Source organism: Abramis brama (genome assembly GCF_963993115.1).
Source record: "Abramis brama genome assembly, chromosome: 9".
Lineage (NCBI taxonomy): Eukaryota > Metazoa > Chordata > Actinopteri > Cypriniformes > Leuciscidae > Abramis > Abramis brama.
In genome coordinates, this window is record NC_139971.1 from 26242101 (window position 1) to 26260560 (window position 18460).

Consider the following 18460-nt stretch of genomic DNA (forward strand, 5'->3'; position numbering starts at 1 on the left):
CACACATTACACGTATATTGTATAATGACCAACCATAGTTTGTTTTGGTTTTATGTGCCATTGGCAAGGGTAAATCTGACCACCAGGGTAAAAGGCCCCTTGACTTTATTTTCCTCTAAACCACTAGATGGCACAAAAACTTGCCGCAGCACTTTCCAAAACATCCGCTTTTCAAGACGCACGTGGAAATTTGGTTGATCCAAAATTTCACTTTTGTTTTATTTTGCTGGTTATTTCAGGTCTAGATGATTGTTTAATTCTGTTTCATTGATAGTGAAAGAATCTTTTACCTGTCCAACCTGTAATTCTCAAATTACAGGTTTTACCTGATTGTTTTTACATTGTTTCTGTGAACAAAAAAAAAAATTTCCTGTTTCATAACTGACACATCCATGTGGGTAAGGCATGTGGCATTTGAGAGAGCAAACTGGTATTGTCTAAATGGATTTATATCTTAAGTCAGGTCATTGTTATGGAGGAGTGCTGGCATCCACGAAAAATTACAATAGAGCTAAAATTATTCACTGAGCCATTTAAATCCTATAAGCTACTACTAACTGATGCAGAGATACCCATTATTTGCAATTTTTAACTGTAATGAAAATGTGAGATATGTTATACCATATTTGGCACTGAAGCTGTGCAAATAAAAGATAGAAAGCAGTTAGTAATTTTTTCAGAGCAGCTTGCCTCTCTAATTGACACTCATGACAATGGCATACTTTGCATGTGGATGAAAAGGTGTGTGTTTTTGCAAGTAAGGTCAGATCAGTGTCTAGTTTCAGATTTTAACCATGTGACTTCTCAGAAGAAGAAAGTAACTACCCTCTAGTTTTGTGTGTGTGTGTGATTTAGTGCAACACCTTTGAACCCATCCTTGAATTCCTGCTCACCTGAGATGTATAAAAGCAGGTGCCCCGGTGCACTTCACAGGTAGAGTGAGGTCGCAGGTACAATGATGTTCTCAGCGCTGTTGTTGAATCTTCTGCTTCTGGTGTCCATTGCTTCAGCAGGACACTATTATGGAGGATCGGTGACCTTCAGCCCTAAAGGAGCCAATGCAGATGGGAGCATGAGGGTGAGAATTTATTTCTTATTTGCATAGAAAAAAACTATGAAAGTGTGGAAGTATACATCAAATTATATGATACTTTTTATTTATGTTTTTTAAGTAGTTGTAATATCTTTTAGGATTTTTTTTTTTAAATAGTAATGATTTAATAATTACTTTCTTCTTCTTTTTTTTTTTTTACTTAAAGATGGCCCAGTGATATATATTGTGTCGTCATACATCCTAGTAAATTTTCAATATTTTTCAATAGTTACTAATCACAATATAATATTTATGAATTTCATACTCATTTTGGTCCTTCGCACATATGCGTAATTTATCACTCTTTCTTGCTAATTAGAAAATGCATGGGTAAGATAAATAAAATAAAATAAATGTATTGCATCAATGTGAAAAGATGATGGAAATAAATAAGATGGTGAAAGTAACGTAATATTTAAAATTTGGTGAGAACTGGTTAAAATCATGTGATAATATTTATTGGTGAAGAGTATTTCTGACTGGTCTATATCACACCTAAATATAAAAAAGAAATGAATCAATACAGAAAAAAAAAATGAAAAAATAAACTCTACAAGTGGTCAAGTGTTCTAAACTCTACAAGTGTTCTGCCAACAGGTTGAGTTTCGATTCAAGCGAACCTATGACTGGTGTGATTATGGTTGGTGGTACTGCACCTCTGGGAATTGTGGCAATGAATACACAAATGGACAAGGTGAAATCGATAGGAGCTCTAATGGTAGAAGTGGTTACACCAACAGCTGGTGCCAAACAGAAACTGTTGTCACAAGAAACATCTATGGAAACACACCCTTTGACCTTCAGTAAGTAATTCAATCAGTTTTAAATCATTTGACAACAACTGAAATATTAAACTGTCCATTAATCATAATCTTCAATGCATCATTTCATCGCAGGGACTCCTCATGCTGCTGGGTGCCCACAGTGAACGGTCTTAGTTCTTGGTTCCTCAGGACACACGTAGATCTAGGCATAAGAGCGGATACTAATCAACCCAACCGATCACCTGTCACAACTATTTTACAACTTCTACGGTAACCCTTATTTTTATTGAATGTAGTTTTCCATGAAGAAGATTAATAGACGTAATGAGAATGCAAAAAAGATGCATGATCTTTTTTTCTAAATTAGTAACAGAAAAATCGATTGTTTTATTTATATACTTTTTTTTTCATTAGTGTTCCCCAAAACTGTCCTCGTACATACCACTTGATGGCCTACGACCCAGATGGTGACCAGGTCAGATGCAGATATGGAATTCCGCAACAATTTGAATGTGACAGATGTGACCAGCCAAGTGGTTTCAACATAAATCAAGTAAGAAACAGAAAATGATTTGCTGTAATAACTTGACGTATATTGACATTTGGGGCCCTATTTTAACGATCTGAAACGCAAGTGTCAAAGCGCAAAGCGCAAGTAACTTTGTGGGCGGGTCTTCGCGCTGTTGCTATTTTCCCAGCAGGATAAATGACTCTTGCGCCAGGCGCAAATCTAAAATGGGTTGGTCTGAAGTAGCTTCATTATTCATAGGTGTGGTTTGGGCGTATCGTGAAATAAACCAATCAGAGCGACATCTCACATTCCCTTTAAGAGCAGGCGCGCTTTGTTCTAAAGCGGATTCCTATTATAACGGCGGATTTTCCAGGCGCGCGCCAGGAGCGGTTCACAGCCAAGGAGAGCAACGCTCTCGTCAGGGACGTTGGGGATGGAGAAACCCACCCAAATTAACTTCGGTTAAAAAGGCGTATGATAATTTGGGTAAATGTGTAAGCTAGATGTATGCTTTTATAATAAATTGTCTATCTATCTATCTATCTATCTATCGTAATAATATATGATTTGCAAAAATGAAAACTGCTGCTTCTGTGTAGATGAGAGAATCAAAGTGTATGCGCGTTGTGCACACGCTACATTGATTATGGCCAAGCATGCGCCCTTAAAATAGCATATGAATAACATGCGCAACGCGCCACTGACTTTAAACTATTTTTTCCTGGTTAGTGGCGCAATTGTTTTCTAAACCTGCAAAATAGCATGAAGGAACGTTTGCGCCGGAACACGCCTCCTTTTTTGCGCTGAACCGCCCAGGGAGCACAAGTTCATTCCCTAGTTTAGCGACGTGCTTTTGTGGAGGGAAAAGCGCGCTTTGCGCGGGTGCAAAATAGGAATGATACATGCGTCAGTGTACAAAGTCAATTGCGCTGGGTGCAAGATAGGGCCCTCTATGTATATTGGCAATATGAACCAGTGGCGAGGTCAGAAATCTCCATGTGGTTGAATCTTTGTGAAATAGGGTTATAGGCCTATCTGTGTGATCCATTTATACTAAATATACTGGAAGTGAGAAAAAAAAAAGGAATTCTTAAGCTACCTACTATACGGTATGGGATTTTGGACGCAGCTTGTGTCTGTTTAGGACGAACTGATTCACTACAGTGAATAGGACTTTCCAATGCTACATAGAAAGAGAGCCATAGGATGAAACGCTGCACTATAATGAATCTTTCCAAAGCTAGAAATGAGAGGAGTACATTTTAAGACAAACTAATTCGCTATAATGAATTGAATTTTCAACGCTACATACAAGACAGATCCAGTTTTGTTGGTTACCTCCTCTCACTCAGCAGTAAAGTAATACAAATGCTGCACTAAAAACAGCGCTTGACTATCTTGATCATTAGGATAATCTAGCAGCTATTTTTCATCATTCTGGTGACTGATCCACTCAATAAGTGCTGCTAGAATGTTCTAGAAATAAAACGAAATGAACATTCACTATAATTAACATCTCAATTCTTCATTAGGGTGCCTGTACACTAGACTACAGCTATGCCTACAACACAGGCGTCTATGGATTTGAGATGATTTTGGAGGACTTCCCAAGGAAACACACCACTCTGGCCTATACTGATGGCTCCAGCTCTTACAGATGCTCTCTAAATGGAAGACACAGGAGGTCAATAGGCTCAACAGCATACCCATGGTATTACCAACAAAGTACCACAAATGTACCATGGTGGCAACAGCAACAAACTACAACATCTGCTTCATGGTGGGCGTGGTGGCAACAGCAACAGCAACAATCAACCACCTCTCCACCTACAACTACGCCATGGTGGTGGTGGCAACAGCAACAAACTACAACTTCTTCTCCATGGTGGGGGTGGTGGCAACAGCAACAATCGACCATCTCTCCACCTACAACTACGCCATGGTGGTGGTGGCAACAGCAACAATCGACCACTCCACCTACAACATCCCAGTGGTGGTGGTGGCTGCAGACCACAAGCACAACCACAACAAGCTCACCTCAACAGTACACGACTTCTGTAGCTTCACATCAGCGTTCTTACGAACCTTTCAGCAAGATCCCTCTGCAATTCAGTGTTCTCGGTAAGGCTTTCTCAACGATTAGCTAAACAAGAACACAAGATCCTCATTTTAGTGTCATCTCATCCATGATTTCTGATTTTGAATCATTACAGTTGATTCACCTGCTCCTTCCTGCACTGAGGGACATTACATACCTCACTTTGTGTCGCCAACTCCACGCAACGGAGAAGAAATCCAAGCGGCACCACTCCGTGAACTGGAAATCCGGGTTAAGGCTGCAGCAGCTTATTCAACGTGAGGGCTCGTGTGAATTAGACCTAATGCAAGCAATGATAAAGATTATTAGATGGTTGTATAACATGCTTTTTTCATTCTAGGGTTTCTGATGTCCTTATCAGTGGTCCTCTGAACATAACTAAGCATGCTTTGAGCAATGGAGAGTACGCCATCAGATGGACACCAACGAGAAGTGACCTCGGGGATCATTTCCCTGTGTGTTTCATTGCTGAGAGCACAAGCGGGTGGGCAAACTATTAATTTTATTCTAAATCTAGCAGCTTGCAACCTTTCACATAAACTGAATTTGATAAATATTGCTAATTATTTATTTACAGAAGCAGCGTTTATCAGTCTGAAATGAGATGTGTCATTGTCACTGTTGGACACCAGACTGGTTAGTATCACTTTTTTACTTGGAACAACTATGTGTAGCGGTACAAACACTGTGGTATTTATAATTTTGGTAAATAATTCTGAATGATTGATTGCATTTACAGTGGATGCAAATGTGATTTGCACTGGGACCAACATGGTGATCGAAATTGAGCAGCTGCACTCTGTCGGGCTCCACAAAGACTATCTGCGACTCAACGATCCTGCCTGCACTTTGGACTCAAATGGCACTCATGTGTCGGCAAACTTTTCCCTCAATGCTTGTGGTACCATGATTGAGGTAAAAAATTTCTCGTGGGCTAAAGGAACAGTTTAGCAAAAATGACATGGTTGTCATCATTTCCTCATCCTCGTGTCCTTCCGACCCCATTTTGTTTTCTATCTTCCATGAAACAACCAAGGAGATATTAGGTAGAACTTGTCTTTTCTAAACAATGAAAGTATGGTGATTTATACTACAAGGCTCAAAAAAGGCACCAAAAATTCAATGCTATCTCACGACCAATTTGTACGAATTCGTACAAGTGCGTAAAAGGTGGCTATGTCTACAACCTCACTCGTACGAATTCGTACGATTTGTCTAAACCCACGTGATGGGTAGGTTTAGGGGTGGGGTCAGGTGTAGGTCTTTCGTGCGAATTCATACGAATTGGGCAACTCGTAAAACATGTACGATTTAGCAAAAATGTTACTAATTCGTACGAGTGAGGTCTTATGAATTCATACGAATTAGCCACCTCATAAAATTTGTATCGAATTGCTGTCCATTGGACTTCTTTTGTGGTGTTTTCTTTGTGTGCTTAGCAAGTTACCATTCACTTTGATTGTTTGGAAAACAGAAGCTTGAACATTCAGTGATCTCTTTTAGCATTTCACAGGTTGGAATGACACTGGTATGCGCAAATGATCACAAATGAAATTTTAGGGAGAAACATTTAAAGTGCAGTTTATATCTCATAATCCACTTTTTTATTACAGGAGGATGATCAGTACATCATTTTCAAGAATGAAATTTTCTCAACTGATGATCCAAACAGCATTATTACCAGAAAACACGAGGTAGAGATTGAGTTCTCATGTCGTTTTGAGAAGAAAAACAACATCTCAATGGAGTTCACTGCACGGAGACACACAACCACCATCACCGAGAGAGGCTTTGGAACCCTCACCTACCGCTTCGGGATCTTTCAAACAGTAAATTACTACCAAGAAATAGATGTGATCTCATATCCAGCAGAGTATGATCTTGGGGAGATGATTTACATGGAGATTGAATCCCAGTCTTCAATCAACAACACCGAGCTTTTCGTCGAATCATGTGTAGCGACACCATACAATGACCCCAACTCCCAAGTGTCCTACACAATCATCCAAAATGGGTAAGAACAATCGACCATGAGCTGAAGACACAAATTAGCACTGGTAAACAGTAAAATGAATTAACTCACAATGGATCTTCATCAATTTTATTTTTTCAGGTGCATCATGGATGAAACTCTAGAGTTCTACACAAGCCACCAACCAATGGTCCGCTTTGGCCTGCAGGCCTTCCAGTTTATTGGAATGCATGATCAGGTAAAAAATATATATATTATTAATTAGACAACATACAAAAACATGATGCTACTACTGACTATTAAGAATTAAGTATTCCAGAGAGCTGTGACATCATCTCTTTCTTTCTCCCTAGGTGTTCATCAGCTGTTCTGTGATTATGTGTGAGGCGAACAATCCCAACACCCGCTGCTCTCAGGGTTGCACCAACAGCACAATCGCTCCACCATCCCACCACCATCGCAAAAGGGAGGCTCCCATCCAGACCGGCAGTCACTTTGTCTCCCAGGGGCCCCTGAGGCTGAAGAGGAGCGTTGAGGGTGAAGGTAAAACCTCAGAAACAAGTTAACATATACGAATATTTTCATAGAATGTGATACAATTTTAAAGGTGCATTAAGTGTTGTGCTGGCTGAATCACAATAGAGTCTTTTACGATCATTTGTGAATTACTTTTAATTTTATTAATCGACACTTTGTGTGTTTTCCACAGTGTCCTCCACGATCTTGAACCTGAATATGGTTTTCATTGCCGGATGTCTCCTGGCAGCTGTTGGCATGGTGTGTGGGGTTCTCATCTACAAAACCAAGAGAACAGAGGTCAAATATCAACCGCTTCAATCAAATGAGATTTAATGGATCGGCCTCAAAGACTACAAAATTATTTAGTCTTTGCTCTCTCTGGGAAGATTATGATTTTGAAATATTTGTTTCTGTTTGATCACTTTTAAATATTGTTATAATCTATAAATGGTTGTTGGGGTTTAAAATAAAACCTATTTCACAGTTTTGGTATCTTTTTCTTGCATCCTTTAGATTAATTATAAAAAAATTATATCTGATTGATTTAAAAAGAGTTCAAATAATGCACATCCACAAAGAGAAATAAATAAACATACCTCATGTATTGTTTTTAGTTTTTTGTGTGTGTGTGTCTTTTTTCATGTTCACCAAAGGCTATTTCTGTGAATACAATCAGCATTACAAAATATTGCATTATTATGTGTTAGAATTAGATTGCATATGCATTAAAAATGCATGCATTATTATTATCAATTGTGGTTCATGAATACAAATTAGTGAATCATTAATCACATGAATGTTGAACCGCTTTCACAGCAACAAGTGAATCGAAATCAATGTCAAATGGACCATAAAAATATTCAAAAGAACACTATTTAATAACCATACTCATTTTAACAACAGCTTTTAAAATGAACCCTTATCAATATGTTCCCCACTAGAAACACTTTCAAAACATTTCAATTGAAATGTCCTTGAAACACAAATAAAATTGTATAAATTGTCGTTGTATGGATAGTTTTTGACTGTAATGAATATTCTAGTTCACTTGCTTACAAAGAAAGCTATAATTAAGGTGGTAGTTGGGGGCGGACTGCTGATGTTCCACTGAAGTTGCAGAACAACTATTAGTTGAAAAGGCCAAAACAACCAGGGTGATGGCGTGACTGCAGTGTTGTGCCGACAATCTCAAATTTCAAAGTAATCAATCAATCGACAATTGTTACTCTATGTTTATGTGCCATGTCTCCATGACAAAACTACCACACCTGATCATGAGTCCTCAGAATGAAAGTACAAGTGACACAAATATTTTAAATGGATGGGTGGAAAGAACAGTCAATTGGCATTCCACTCACTCTCATATTCAGGTGCAAAGCACCATCAAGAATAATCTGTGGAATTTATGAAAAATATTTACAAATAGCATGACAAAAATAAGTCATCCGCTACTGTCTGATTGACTATCAGTGCAGGAAGTGATAATGTGATAACGCCTTAAGACCATTTTAGACATTCTACTATCAAACTTTGCAGCCACATGTCAATTAACTCTTTCAGAGTATTAGTAGACTGTTAGGTTAGAGTTAGGGTTAGGGTTAGGGTTAGGGTTAGTAGAATAAGCCCAGACAGCAACATAGTGTCGGCCCAGATCCGGTTCACATCTGGTACACGTTGAACCCACATGTACCAGATGTGGCCCGGATCTAGGCCAACACTATGTTTCTGTCTGGGAGTTGACATGTACAAAAGTTATAGTCAGTAGAATTTCTATAGGGGACCATCAAAATAAAGTGTTAGCAGATATTAAGCAGACAGTCTACTACTACTCTACTGAGAGTTAGTCGACATGTAGTTGCAAAGTTACTTATAGTTAGTAGAATGTATAGCGGACTATTGAAGTAAAGTGTTACCTCACACTGGCAGTCATTTTAATTATATTCCATCAAGGTGGAAACTTCAAGCTGAAACTATTATATTGTTTTCTGTTCTGTTCTGTTCTTGTGTTCATGAAAAAAGCTTTGCAAACCTAAACATTCAAAAGTGATGTCAGTCAATCAATGTCAGATACTGAAAGACCTGTCACTAGTAGTTGATGATACTGGTAATGAGTCATGTCACAATTGCATTATACATGTGAAATACTTGTATATGGTAAATGGACTGCATTTATATAGCACTTTCAACAGACCCATGGCCACCAAAGCGCTTTACATATTGCCTCACATTCACCCATTCATTCACTCATTCATAAACCTACGGCGGCGTCAGCCATGCAAGGCGCCATCCAGCTCGTCGGGGGCAGCTGGGGTTAGGTGTCTTGCTCATGGACACCTCGACACTTGGTCAGGTGGAACCGGGGATTGAACCACCAACCTTCCGGTTTGACAACCTACATGAACCACTGAGCCACTGCTGCCCCGGTATAAGGCAATGAATAGAAATGTAAACTAAATGATTTAATTACAGTATGCAAGCAGCATTCATCTTATGTAAAATACAGAACTTTTTGAAATTGGCTAATACAAATATGGTTTTCAGGTCCTAATGACTGTCCATAATCATGTTGGACTTGATTGTGATCTCATTCTTATCTGTGCGTGATCATGAAAGTATTCTGTGTTTACAGGCTTTACCTGATGTTACTGTTGATCTTTCATTTCATCGTTCATTTCAACTTTCGTTTCATCAGTATTGCGCTGCATCCTTCACGCAAAGCAAAAGACAAAAGTCGTCTAGTTCCTTTAATATGTTATATGATTTTAAGCTTAAACCAATTCTGTTTCCAAATGTTATAAATGCATCAGCAAGTGAAATCTTAGTCAAGCAGGTGACATTTGAGAAAGCAAATAGGTATTGTCTAAATGGATTTATCTTATTTCAGCTAATTGTTGTGGAGACGTGTTGGCGTGAGAAACTGAAATAGAGCAAAGAAAAGAGACAAACTTTCTTATGTTCAATAACCTACAATCAACTAATGCAGAGATATCAATTTCCTGCAACAAGATTTTCCAGTCCACTGTGAACTTTGCTGTCAGACGCAAGGCATTTTTGCACTGAAACAGCAATGAATGAAAGAGTTCTGAAGAGGTATTTTTGCTATGTCGAGTGTGAGTTTCACATTTAAACCATATGATTTCTCGGAAGACATGGTTTACACTACTGTTCAAAAGTTGAAAGTAAAGATTTTTTCAAGAAATTAATTATTTTATTAATTAAAAAGTGATATATGCACTTCAAAAGAGTCTGCACACTCCACAAAAGACGAAGAAACGTCAAAAAGCGAGATGGAGTGTGTGAAAAAAAAAAACTTTTGTGGAGTGTGTGGACTCATTTGAAGTGCATATATCATTGGATTATTTTGTCTACGCACCTCATGTGGACTAGTTTGAAGGCGCGTTCCTGGCTACTCTTCATTAATTAAAAAGTGAAAGTTAAGAGATTTAGAATGTTACAAAAGTTTTATATTTCAAATGAATGCTGTATTTTGGAACTTTCTGTTTACAATATTAATGTATTTACTGTATTTTTGATCAAATAATGCAGCTTTTAAAGCACTTTCAAACACCATAACAGTACCATAAAGTTGCTAGTTCAATCGTCAAAAGAAGAGGTCACTATTAGGCCTATATCCTTTGACATTTGACCCAAATCTTTGGCTAACAAAAAGTTTGATCCACACTGCAGTTTATTTCGGGAAAAGAACTGCTCACTTAAAAAAGTAAAAAAAAGGAATTCATGACACACAAATAAAGGGAACAACTTGTTCTTTTTGTTTTCACATGCCACTCAGGGGCAGGTAAATAGACTGAACTACAATAATAGACTGGCCTGAGGAAACGGCTGTTTAAGAAACATACACACACATTGTGTTTTCATTTTTTCCATAGAAATTACGTTTTTTAAACTGTACAAACTGTATATTCAATCCCCTTACACTAACCCTACCCCAAAATCTACCCATCACAGAAAACTCTGCATTTTTACATTTTCAAAAAACATCACTTTTATAAGCTTATTCCTAATGGGAACCAAAAAATGTCTCCACAGGGACAAGGGTTTTGGATTTTGCCATCTTTGTAGGGACATTTTGTCCCCATAATGTAGGGTTTACCAGGACACATACACACACACACAAAGTGGAATATTTGATCAGAATTTCTGTGCAAAATTCTGCTCAAACATGCACATCTACAAAGACAAACAAACAAACAAACATCAACTATATCAGAGTATATCAAACTAATCCTTTTTTTTCCTTTCAGTGATAACTATTAGTTATTTAGTTACAACTATTAGTTCATTTTTGATTAAAATATTAAGGCTTCTGCTTAGTTAAGGAAATGTTCACATTCACTAATTCTATCACATTTTTAGCCCAATGCAGAAAGTCCCTGTAATGAGAGTATTTAGGAGAGTGCACTATTTTATATTTGTCCACTAGGTGGCAGGCCAGATTTATAATGCTTTTGAGTGCAAAAGTTACAGCAACACCAATTTCTAATATAAAACATCTTATCATCTGATGTAACTTTTTACAAAGCTACAGACATTAGCTTTCGACCAATACATTTTATTTCTTCTTATTTGTCAAGTGCTTTCAAATTAATTTGTTTAGAAAAAGGCATATTGTCCATAGAAACGTGCATGTATTTGTCCTGTTTTTCCATGACTGTGGGAACCGTGTGCATAAATAAATATGTTTTCTTTACAAAAGTCCAAATTTAAGCGGTCAAGTAGGCCATAATACTGACATAAAGATATCTTTAAGGTTTTTGCCATTTACACTGTAAAGAATTATATGATCAATAAGTTTTAAGTTTAACAATAAGTTCAAGAAGTTTAGACTGATTTAACTCATCAAAACAAGTTAAGCAATTTCCAACTAGTTAAACAAGATTTAATACATGTCAGTTTAGTGTAATTTAAGTTGAAATGACTTAAACATCCAAGTTGATTGTACTTAAAAATGTAAGGCAGCAAAATATTTTTTAAGGGGTGGTTAAATATGATTTCACTTTTCTAACTTTAGTTAGTGTGTAATGTTGCTGTCTGAGCATAAACAAATCTGTAAAGTTACAATGCTCAAAGTTCAAAGCAAAGTGAGATATTTTCTTTTAAAGAAATTGCTTTTTAAGGACTTCAACAAACAGCTGGTTAGGACTACATGACATTCCTCCCGGGTTAGTGACATAACGAACCCTAAAATTTACATAAACCCCACCCCTGGGAACACGATTTATAGATTATCAAGACAGAACATGCTAATCAATTACTAGAAGATAACTACACATATGCTCCATAAATTCATCAACTAACCATTCAGAAATGTTGTCAACATGTTGTCTCTCCATCTTTCTGACTTCGGTTTGAACATAAAAGGCTAAAAGTTTTTGAAATTTTCAGTGCATGTCTGTGTGAGATAAAAGGACACAAGCTCTTGAAGCTCCGCCCTCTGTGCCGGGAGCAGCAGCTCATTTGCATTTAAAGGAACAGACACAAAAACGGTGCATTTTTGCTCACCCTAAAAAAGCGACAACTTTAACATGCTGTATAAAAATATCTGTGGGGTATTTTGAGCTAAAACTTCACATACACACTCTGGGGACATCAAAGACTTATTTTACATCTTGTGAAAAGGGCATTATACCACCCCTTTAACAGTTCCCATATAATCATAGCAATACCTGTTCCTTTTGTAAGGAAGACAGTATATTTAAATGCATATTACTTTTCTATGGAGCTTTAAACTAACCTGATTTGGTAGTTAAGCAGGAGTTCAACAATAGGAGGCCTATTGTTCATCCACAGATCAAGTATAGGGTCTATAGGAAAAACAGTAATTTGCAAAAGCAAGCCAGCATAAAAATTAATCATTCCTTTAATAAAAAGTAAACAATAAAAACACACAATGTAGGCCTAATAGATGAATTGATACCTACACCACATAATCTGATGGATTCATAGGAATTTATCGTTGGAAGTTTGCATGCAGCTAATTGTGATCTCGATGTGCACTAAATATGAAAAATAGCTATTTTAATGTTCACAAAAATTCAAAAATGGATGTTTATTTTGCTTCTTATAGTTGACTAAACACACAGAATTATACTAATTTAACAAATAAAGAAATGAATGGCCACCTTATTATTCGGCCATATGTTGACATGCATTGCTGCAGTTTACATTGACTCTCAGTCTTTCCTAATGAATGTTAGATAGCAGCTGGATATGTAACTTGGCCTTTAAATGGCATTGATTTTCTTACCTGATGCTCCATTCTAGGGTGCCACTTAACAAGCAGTTGTTCCAATCATTATGGGATCCTGAGTCACATGGCACAGCGGGAGACTAATTAATCGATCAAACTTGGGTAAAAGCTGGTTATGCTGTAGGAGAAGATGATGATGATGATGATATGAACAGGCTGTGAGTTTCATCATAATGGAATTTTTTTTTCGATAAAGACTATTACACCCATATTTTTTCATGCACTTAACATACAATTTATATGAGGAATAGATTAATAAAAAGGAAATATATCCTCTTGCCATTTCAGACTCAATTTTACCATTAGGCAGTAAAGGAAGTATTCTGTACAGCTCAGTACAAATCTTCCTTCGATTTAAAGAGGACTAACAGCTGATCACATAAAGTAAAAAAATACAGAGTCTAGTCTGTGCCAGGGCTACAGCGAACAGTAGGCCAGTAAATAGGATTTTAAAATCTTCTATAAATACATTTTTAATTAGTTTAGCAAGAAGTATCTGCCAACCCTACTTAAATACTCCTGAAGTCTGAAAATAAACTAAGAGGATCAGAATTTAAAAATAACAATGACCAAATAAACTTCACTCAAGAATCTGATAGCATAAGAAAAATCAACACTAAAATGTGCTTGAGAGACACCAGAGTGATCAGTCTTAAATAAGGATAAAGAAAACCAAGTCATTTTTTTAAAGATACTATTTAAGGAACCAGAAGGCAGTGTGGAATAAGACATGATTACTTAACTCATTATGCAAAGTTTTCAACATAAGTTGCTTCATGAAGAAAGCACAAGCTTAACAAAACAAGCATCATTTACTTCATTTATTATAATAAATATATTTTATGTACACTAATTTAACATGAGTACAGTTCATATGTACAAATCAACTATCATACTAGAGTGTTTTTCAGAACACGCCTAAGGCCCATTTTTCAAGAGTACAAGCAGTCAGTGATGAGCCATTTTCAGAGACATTGACCAATAGCTTGCAAAGGGACTAAAGGGATAGTTCACCCAAAAATGAAAATTTTGTCATCATTTACTCACTCTCAAACCTGTATGAATTTCTTTGTTCTGTTCAGTTGATGGGACATTGACTTCCATAATATATATAAAAAAAAATACTATGAAAGTCAATGGTGGCCCACAACTGTTTGGTTTCCGACATTCTTCAAAATATCTTCCTTTGTGTTCAGCAGAAGAAAGAAATTTATACAATTTGAGGGTGAGTAAATGATGACAGAATTTTCATTTTTGGGTGAACTATCCCTTAACAAGAATCCTGGGGAGGTCAGAAACACAATGAGCAACCTTAAATATGTCACCTACCTATAAACTGTGAAACAAATACTTGTTAAATATGCACAACCCGCTGATGCTCTGTCAGAGGGTCACAAAAGTTGTATTCTTTAGGTTGTAGGTCTTTGCAGAGAAATGAAACAGCCAGTTACTGATATGCCAAAACAATTGACAATTCATTTAAAATTCAAACTTTAGCTTAAAAAAGTACCTTAAGTAAAACCTTTTCTGAGACAATCCCACTTCTGATTGTACACTGTTCAGTTGTTTTACCTCCAGGGGTTGAGGAAGCAGTCATGACAGACCACTGGAAGAGTTTTTATTCCTTTTGGCTATTCCCTTTAAACACTGATGCATTTTACTAATACCGAGGGCCAGGTGATCTGTTTATCTCCACATCAAGAGCAACATAAACTGCCTCCGCAAATTGACAGGCCTACTGTAGCAACGTGTTGCTTCCTCCATAAGAAAATCTAAAGTCATCCAGATATACATGCCAAACTATAGGCTACATTATAAATTAATCACCAGGTACCCCAGAATTCCAGCTATGAGTAAAACAGCAGTGAAAATGATCCCCGCGAATACTCTCATCATCCCAGATTCTCCTTCGACCGTTTCTTTGGGTTCCTCCTCGCAGATCGAGATGACACCAACTGATGAATTCCCAACACTGACGGTGGATTTCAACTCGGCTCCCGCCTCCTGTTTCGCCTCGACTGCCCACGGCGCCACCTGGACCTTCATCTCCATCTCCTCCATCATCTGGTCCACCTGAGCGATCTCGGTCTCCAGCTCTTTGAGGTCCACCGTGTCGATGTTCGCATCGGCTTCGTATTTCATGTTTTGGACGCTCATGGCTCGCGCAGCCACGGTGGTGGTGCTGCCGGTCATTCCCGTTTGGATGAGGTGTCTCGTTGGCACTTTGAGAGGGAAATCCTGCCCGATCTCTAAGGATCGCTTCATGTCCACCTCCAGGAGATCCATGCTGCTGGTGAAGAGCACCCAGAGGCGCTCGTATTCTGCACGATCATCTTTACTGATGCTTTTGTCCTTCAGAAGAGACGTCAGTTTAGTCCTGTTGGCCACTGCCAGCTCCTGGGCTTTCTTTCGGGTCTTTTTAAGTTCCTCACGCAGGTTTTGGGAGTCGGATGTGCTCCCCAAAGCGATAACAAGATGCCTGTAGCAAGCTGTTACTTTGTTCAGAGCGTCCAACATGGTCTTGCATTCATCTTTGCCCATGTTTGCGCGGGGATATGGATACGTTTCTCACTGAAAAAATCCAAAAGAAAATAATATTTTAATATTATTAATAACACGCTGGATGATAGTGTCTTCTAGTTTCCACGGGAGAAGAGCAGCCACACGAGTGCACTCATCATCATCATCGCTCTCGTCATTGCAAATTCCTCACCATCCATGTTCCCTCTTGGTGCAGACAGCAACAGTCGGGCTTATCACTAAATGGATCCCTAAACGGCTTTAGTTGTGCTGTCAGAGATTAGAAAGCTTCAGTAGGCTATGTCCGCATGAATTTAAAACGTCGCCTCTCTTTTTCTTTTTGCGCAACGAGCATGCCATTTTAAAACATAACAGGTGTTCATTTTAAAACTCCAAAGAGAACGTCTACCTCCATGACATCACAAAGGCATTCCGAGAGAGAGAGCAATTTAAACGGATTCTCCGAAGGCGGAATTTAAACAAACGCCCGAGCGTTCTTAACGCGACTTGACGCGCGGAGTTGATCGCGTGTGATGTTTTTGTCGATGATGATGATAGGGATGGTGATGATGCCGAGATTTTCATAAGACAGCAATCCGTTATTCGCCCGTCCACGGTGATACGATTTTAAATAGGCTACGAGTAAACGCTTGCTGGTGAAATAACCAGTCACTCACATCCTGGGAGATCAGCCAAACCTGTCGCGATTGGTTGGCCGATACCATTTAATTCCTTTTTTTTTTTTTTTTAGGTCTCTCAAAAGTATTTATGAACACTATTTGGAAATTATATTTTTAATAAATACTAACAGCGTTGTTATAAAATGTGTTATTATCAAAAAAATAATATATAAAAACTAAGAATATTTTTGACATTGTTACAGGGTAGGCTTTAGATCCTTTTTTTTTTTTTACAGTCTATGGTATAAATGTGATGCAGTTTGGAAAACAAACATGTTATAACAAAACATGTTATGAGCTTCTGTTTTGTGCTTTGCATGATGCCTCTCCACAGTAAATGTTTGAAGAACAGGTGCAGTGCTACATTTGAACAAAGAACATGCAGTCCAATATAAGAGCTGATATTCATAAACCATTACAGTGATGTCATGGCTGAAAAGGTGCACAGCAAAATATAGTTGATCCTTTTCTTGGTTAGATTTAGCTCAAGTGGTTTTGGAACACCTTACAACTATACTTACAAATCCCTACGCTACTTGGAAGTGTTGATGCTGAGTGGCTTATATGGTTTATTTTGTTCAGCAAAGCTCACAAAGGCTTACATTTGGACTTTAATTGAACATGTAAACATGCTGCAAACAATTAGGAGTTTTTGATGAGGCATTAAAAGCAACAACAGGCATTAGCTCTGGAGAAACAAGCAACTTTTGAGCATCAAGCAATCTAATTTTCATTGTATTTTTTTTTTTTTTACTTTCTATTTCTTGTCATTTAGCCTCAGTTTATCTCAAGATTGAAGATGCACTGTTTTAGCTATTAAAGATTTAGTACCACCTTACATATGACATTAAAATACAAACTAATGCAAATTATGCAATCAAAATAGTTGTTATCATTTACTGTATAGTGCTGTATTATATATCTCATTTAAATCAGTTACGCATATCATAAGTTGTGTATGTGCTATTGGTTTTATTTTTAACCTTAAAAATGCATATAGCAGCATTTCATACTTATTTTTATTTTGCCCTTCAAGTTCAGATACAAGTTTAATAAAGATTTCTTGCGCAAAACAGTTTTAGTTTTTATGACTATTTTCCACATTCTTCATTCCCAGTCTTTCATTCCCAGATGAAGAATTTTCTAAACTTGTCATGTTAATTTAGGGTTCTTTGAATTGGAAAAACTGAATTTGGAAAAATATTAAGTTCACTAAAACTAGAAATATGATTTGAGATGACTCAAAACCAGTCTGTTTTACAAATTAAGCACTATGTCTAGCATTGTATGATTTTTCAGTTAAATATAGGCATTGTTTTCTATATGGGTCACTTTCACTTAATCACCATTGGCAACCACTCAACCATGTGCTACTTTCAATAGCATCTCATTTCAAAACATCTTATGCCAGATTGTGCCTCTCATTAACAGACAGGCACTTGTTGGAAAATAATGAAACGGGAGCCAGATGCTATAAGATGTATTGCTTTGTGATGTATTGATTGTGCATTGACAAATGATATGGATTTCACAAATTAATTTTGCATGAATCTGTCTGTCTATCTATCTGTCTGTCTATCTATCTATCTATCTATCTATCTATCTATCTATCTATCTATCTATCTATCTATCTATCTATCCATCCATCCATCCATCCATCCATCCATCCATCCATCCATCTATCTATCAGAGAGAAATAATTTGGGAGAGCTGCTCTGCAATATTTGTTCTAGATTGAATGAGAGACCATGGGGAGTTGAGAATGCCAAATATATTTGAAAGAAGGATTAGTCATGCATTAATAAGGAGGAAATATTGATTTTTGTTCTCAGTTTACCCTTTCCTCTGCACTTATCCAGATAAAAACCCAGAGTGTATGTGTAACGGTTAAGAATCTGTGCTTCCATCACAATTGTTGTGAGCAGGATCCCAGTCTGAGGCAACCTTCAGCTATAGCTTTGCTTCTGTTATCACTATTGTCTCTTTAAGAAAGACGCCTATAACCCCAGGTTTGCTCCAGCGGGAACGTCTC

The 18460-nt window shown here is 37.4% G+C and overlaps 2 protein-coding genes and 1 long non-coding RNA gene across 3 annotated transcripts; 1 reads left to right on the forward strand and 2 right to left on the reverse strand.

Annotated features, from left to right (window-relative positions):
• The first annotated feature begins 937 nt into the window (after nt 1-937).
• On the forward strand, nt 938-7571 carry LOC311090018 (uncharacterized protein). Its single transcript, XM_084125119.1, has 13 exons — nt 938-1078; nt 1691-1896; nt 1990-2127; nt 2272-2410; nt 3901-4489; nt 4582-4723; nt 4807-4950; nt 5044-5102; nt 5206-5381; nt 6080-6480; nt 6580-6676; nt 6792-6981; nt 7148-7571. Exons 1-13 carry the CDS (start codon nt 956-958, stop codon nt 7288-7290), a joined length of 2547 nt encoding a protein of 848 aa, XP_083981245.1. The 5' UTR covers nt 938-955; the 3' UTR covers nt 7291-7571.
• LOC311090019 lies at nt 7108-13557 on the reverse strand. Its single transcript, XR_014607816.1, has 3 exons — nt 13226-13557; nt 12713-12782; nt 7108-7232 (listed from the first exon to the last, which is right to left on the reverse strand). It is a non-coding gene; the product is annotated as an uncharacterized lncRNA (long non-coding RNA).
• A 477-nt stretch (nt 13558-14034) lies between these two features.
• On the reverse strand, nt 14035-16437 carry LOC311089795 (regulator of G-protein signaling 9-binding protein). Its single transcript, XM_084124773.1, has one exon. It carries the CDS (start codon nt 15767-15769, stop codon nt 15041-15043), a length of 729 nt encoding a protein of 242 aa, XP_083980899.1. The 5' UTR covers nt 15770-16437; the 3' UTR covers nt 14035-15040.
• Nucleotides 16438-18460: the final 2023 nt, after the last annotated feature.

Bases quoted from the DNA above. Each gene is read 5' to 3' on its own strand.
- LOC311090018 (XM_084125119.1), top strand. From the start codon at position 956: ATGATGTTCTCAGCGCTGTTGTTGAATCTTCTGCTTCTGGTGTCCATT. The intron at 4,724-4,806 runs GTGAGGGCTCGT...TTTTCATTCTAG, and splicing joins GCTGCAGCAGCTTATTCAAC to GGTTTCTGATGTCCTTATCA. The intron at 6,677-6,791 runs GTAAAAAATATA...CTTTCTCCCTAG, and splicing joins TTATTGGAATGCATGATCAG to GTGTTCATCAGCTGTTCTGT.
- LOC311089795 (XM_084124773.1), bottom strand. From the start codon at position 15,769: ATGGGCAAAGATGAATGCAAGACCATGTTGGACGCTCTGAACAAAGTA.